Here is a 5,025-nt window from a genome sequence, read left to right as displayed (position 1 = left end):
GTAAACGACGGAGTGCCAACACACTTACATTGGGAAATATGTAAACACTACAAAATCATTTACGAAATTCTTTCACAATCATCGTCTGCTACAAATTATTACCAACATACGCAATACCAAACGAAGACAGCTTTTACGTTGTTACTCGACTGCTACAATTAGCATCCAAGTCTCCATCAAATTAACCAGTAAGACATAGCATAATATTGAAAACAGAACCCTCTGTTGGAACGCTGTTTATGGAGAAATCGAAGTTAATGTAAATTATGTAAAATGTATATAAACTGAATAAGCAGGAATAAAATATTTTAAGAAACATGTTTTTATTTTAAATTTTATGAAAAATTTACATATTAAGCTTTTGTTGAGAAAAGCAACTTATACTTTACTCAATTAAAATCATAATTTGCCCAATTAAAAAAACGCCTAATATAATATACATTTTTCTGAAAATGAAAAGAGAGGTAAAGTCAATAACTTTCTAATTCTTTCAAAGACTTTTTTCTATTTAAACAGAATGTTTTTCATATTAAAGGTAACATTTTGAATTTTAAAATTTTGTCTTTCTGCCTGTAGCAAAGCGACGAATAATGAACTCCTAATATTAATGATTTCATTTATTTGTTTATTTTAATAAAATCAAATCATCATCAACATCGTCACCACAACCATCACTACCACTACCACCACCACCATCATTATCATTGTTATTATTGTTATTATCATTATTGTTATTATTAAGGCGGCGAGCTGGCAGAATCGTTAGCATGCTGGGCAAAATGCTTAACGGCATTTCGGCAGTCCTTACGTTCTGAGTTCAAATTCCGCCGAGGTCGATTTTGCCTTTCATCCTTTTCGGAGTCGATAAATTAAATACCAGTGAAACATTGAGGGTTGATATACTCGACTAGTTCACTCCCACCAAATTTGAGGCCATGTACCTCCAGTAGAAAGGGTTATTATTATTTTGGCAGTGGAAGAAATGAGGCTTCCCCAGTTAATTACTCCGAGTTTCTCGTTAGCTGCTCATCAAAAACAATCATTCATTCTTATTCGCTGGTACTGTTATAAACATTTGATGACTTCGAGGCTTACAAATACTTAATATTTTAAAACTTGAATAAATGAATGCATCTGACGATTGAAAAAGATAACGTGAGTAAGGAAAAGTAAACCGGTTGGAGGAAAGAGGCTAAGGTTTTATAAAAACAAATCTGTAACAGATTGAGGGGTGGCAGTGAAGTTGAAGAATGAAGGAAAATAATACAGAAAGAAACTATGCTACATTTTATGTATTCTTTTATTCTTTGACAGGTTTCAGACTGCGGCCATGCTGGAGTACTGCCTTCAAATGATTCATTTGTTTCTTTTAGTCGATCACTGATACCAGTTTGGAATTTTCAACCGTTCTCTATCGAATGGCTAAATCGCCATTTGACGTAAGAGGACGCAATTTGCACCGGTGTATAACAGATAAACACAGACATGCATGTTAGTGTGTGTGTGTGTATTGCAAATGTCTTTCCTGGTGGTATAGCTACATGCTGAAAATCAATACTAGTATAATCAACGAGGCGAGGAGAACCAATTCTAAAGCTGAAGGCGAAGTATAAAGTTTCACCGAAGTAAAAAAATAAATTGAAATGGCTGGAGTGGTTGGTATAGCCATTGTATGGATAGGCCTTACCATACAGCGTGTCCAGTACCGCCTTAAAGCATGAATACACCGTGCAGTTACCCAGGGGCCTTACGGATCTAGGGGCCTAATTTTGATCTGTGTATGCTGTGGCTTGGTGTCAGTAAATAAATAGTATAAGACCTTGCGTATTCATTGGTCCGGTGGCCTATAATGCTGCTAAGACGATCCTGAACATGATACAATGTGGCACAAATAAACGTAACTATTAGTTGATAATGGAAGCAATTTTAACTGAGGATATCGAAATATTTTAGGAACCCCATTACATGGATGTTGAAGGAAATATCTCGCAGTACAAGCTGCATATACAATTAAAAGGATGTGTGTGTGTGGTGTGTGTGGTGTGTGTGGTGTGTGTGTGTTTGAGAGTTCGAAAGAAGAGAAGAGTTGCAACTGTGTTTGTTTGTGCTTGTGTGTGATTATGCATTACTGAATGTTCGTTAACTGTGATTGTGTACGTGCGTGCTTGTATATGTATTTGTGTTGCGTATATGGGTGTAAACTCAAGAATTTCCGTCTCAAATACAAGAACGTGGGAATTTAATTTGTCTTCTTTCTAGTCTTTTTCACCTTCATTTCGTGTAGCATTCTTTCTCCCGATTCTCTATCTGAAAGAGAGACACAACTGAAGTCGAATTCTCTGAGAGTTAGAAGACGAGATATAACGATGATTCTATAGTTTTGTATCTGCTCTATTGGATTTCCGTGTAAAGTGAGCTTTGTCAACTTCGTTAATGGAACTAAATTATCAATGTCGTTCAGGTTACTTATCGCATTACCGTGCATGTATAATATCTGAAGGTTTGGGCATCTGTACATCTGAGAGCTGATGGTCTTCAAATAGTTAAATGACAGATCCAGCCAGGCAAGATCAGTAGGGAATTGGAAATATGCCTGCACCATAGCAGGCAAGTTTTCGATGTTGTTAAGAAAATTGTTATTCAGTCGAAGACTCCGGCTCAATGACTTTTTACAAGATGTTTTGGGCTGCTCTTCTTGTTTGCTCAAATTGGTCTGCTCTGACGATTTCACGAATAAGATATCTTCAGATCCATACAGCTTTGAAGAGTCATCCTCTCTAGTTTCTTTTGAAAATAAACTGTCGAGAACCTCCAGTTGTCTGAAAGAAAAGTCAAGTGGCGCGCGTGCACCAATAAATGCGAACACGGAGAGCATTTCTTTTGTCGGCAATTTTTGGTTCTTGATGAGTTTCAGCCGAGACATTCTCATACATCTCTCCCCTAGAATACACAAATGAAAATGAAAATGAAAAGGTTTCTTAAAGTAGCATCAAATTTCTTATAGTTATTTTAGTTGTTGTTGTTGTTATTAATATTATTATTACCAACAACAACAATAATAATAATCCTTTTTACTGGAGGCACAAGGCCCCAAATATAGGGGAGGGGATAATCGATTACATCGACCCCAATGTTTCACTCGTATTTAATTTATCGATCCCGAAATGATGTAAGTCAAAGTCGACATCGGCGTAATTTGAACTCAGAATTTAGCAGCAGACGAAATACCGCTAAGCATTTTGTCCTGATAGAGAACCAGGCACTGGTTCTCATGGCTTCTGATCTTAACTGATTGGAAGTGTTATCATGTACATTGTTTTGTCTTTGGTATAAAAGATGGGCTACAGCAAATATTCTACTCAATATCACAGATTTGCTTGTCATTTGATTGACCTTAACCAGTTGAGCATGTCTCTTGGTAGATGACGATATGTACATCTCTGATCATGAGCAGAAGTAGTGGGAGTGGGCATCATAGTCATGTGTCGAGAGGAATTCTTTGGGGTTTGAATAATTCACCTCTGGAAACATGGGTGTTTTCATCATCGTTAAACAAACCTTATTCACGAACATTTTGAGTGGGATGGCTACTGCAATCATAACATCAATTTAAATGCATTGTTCAATTAAATGGAGCCGCTTGAAACGGTCGTACTGCATCACCTTTAGTCTATTATGTTGACTGTCCGTTCTACTTCCGTTGCAAAAATTTCTTTTGAAGACAGCGAAATAAATATTCAAAGCGATGTGTCGAAGTACTGCCAGTAGCCATTACAACTGTAAGGAACTTTTGTCGGGAAAACCAAACTCTCAAATAGTTTTGTGAGAAAACAACTCCAAAAAGTTTTGTGAGAAAACCAGCTTCAGTTAATTTTGCGAGAAGGCCAGACTTAAATTAGTTTTACGAGAAAACCACTCCAACAAGCTTTATAAGAAAACCAGATTCAGCTAATTTTGCGAGAAAGTCAGGCTCAACTAGCTCCACGATGAAACTATTCCAAGTTTTGCGAGAAAACCAACCTCGATTAATTTTACAAGGAAACCAGATTAAACTACTTTTGTGAAAAGTCAGCCTCAACTAGCTTTGTGCGAGAACCAGATTCAACTACTTTCGCGAGAAAACCAGATTCGACTAGTTTGCGAGAAAACCAGATTCAAATAACTTCGCGCGAAAACTAGATTCAGCTAGTTTTGCAGATTAAGTCATTTCATTTCTCTTATAAACTCGTACTTATGATTTTCATTTGTCGGCAGTTGTTAGGGAAGGGGCAACCTCAGCCAGGTTATTCCTCGATGTGGTGACCCAATCAAGACTTTCTATGACCTGTCAATCAATCCTACTTCAATCGTTTCTTCCCTAACTCAAATGCCCTAACATCCTAGTCAATAGACACAATAATATCCCCTCCCATCATCATTCATATATACCTGGGACTGTATTTCTGTTAAATATTGTTGTTATCGTTCTTTCCATATTTTTTTCTTCGGTATTTATCGATACAATTCTTTCCTTTTGTTTGATATTGTATCAAATTCCTGTCATATCTGCAAACAACCTATCCTTAATCATAGGTCTGTCCGGTCACTACCAACCTGAAACTAAACTATAACAACCCGAGACTCTGTTTAAGTTACATCCAACTTTCTTGACGTTTATATTACGACAGACATGTCATATATGTTCCATTTTCTTTTCTTTTTTTCCTTTTTTTTTTTTTACATTTTTTACTACTTCTGAATTCAATTATGACGTAACAGAAACGTGTCATGGGCCAGCTCCAGCATTTGATCCTCGGAAGAAGAGAGGTTGGCAAAAAACAAAAAAAAAAACAAAAAAAAAACAGACTCACTATCTTCAATTTGGTTTCGTGCCTATACATATCTGTAGATGTGAATGTTGGGTAATGACCGAATGATTAAGATCGCGAATACAAACGGCCAAAATGGAGTCACTCCGAAGGATTCCTGAATTAACATCACTCGCTCGACAGAATGCCTAGTTAAGAGATCAAGAAATATCTCCTG

The 5,025-nt window shown here is 36.7% G+C and overlaps 1 protein-coding gene across 1 annotated transcript; it reads right to left on the bottom strand.

Annotated features, from left to right (window-relative positions):
- Positions 1–608: 608 nt before the first annotated feature.
- Positions 609–4,699, bottom strand: LOC106877901 (leucine-rich repeat-containing protein 51). The gene is made up of 2 exons (XM_014926952.2): positions 4,429–4,699; positions 609–2,940 (listed from the first exon to the last, which is right to left on the bottom strand). Exons 1-2 carry the CDS (start codon positions 4,472–4,474, stop codon positions 2,240–2,242), a joined length of 747 nt encoding a protein of 248 aa, XP_014782438.1. The 5' UTR covers positions 4,475–4,699; the 3' UTR covers positions 609–2,239.
- Between the last annotated feature and the right edge of the window lie 326 nt (positions 4,700–5,025).

Source organism: Octopus bimaculoides, chromosome 18, assembly GCF_001194135.2.
Source record: "Octopus bimaculoides isolate UCB-OBI-ISO-001 chromosome 18, ASM119413v2, whole genome shotgun sequence".
Taxonomy (NCBI): Eukaryota; Metazoa; Mollusca; class Cephalopoda; order Octopoda; family Octopodidae; genus Octopus; species Octopus bimaculoides.
Note: the sequence above shows the minus strand (reverse complement) of the source record. Positions and strands in the feature narration are given on the sequence as shown.

Bases quoted from the DNA above. Each gene is read 5' to 3' on its own strand.
- LOC106877901 (XM_014926952.2), bottom strand. From the start codon at position 4,474: ATGGAAAGAACGATAACAACAATATTTAACAGAAATACAGTCCCAG. The intron at 2,941-4,428 runs GTATATATGAAT...TGTGTATTCTAG, and splicing joins TAACAGAAATACAGTCCCAG to GGGAGAGATGTATGAGAATG.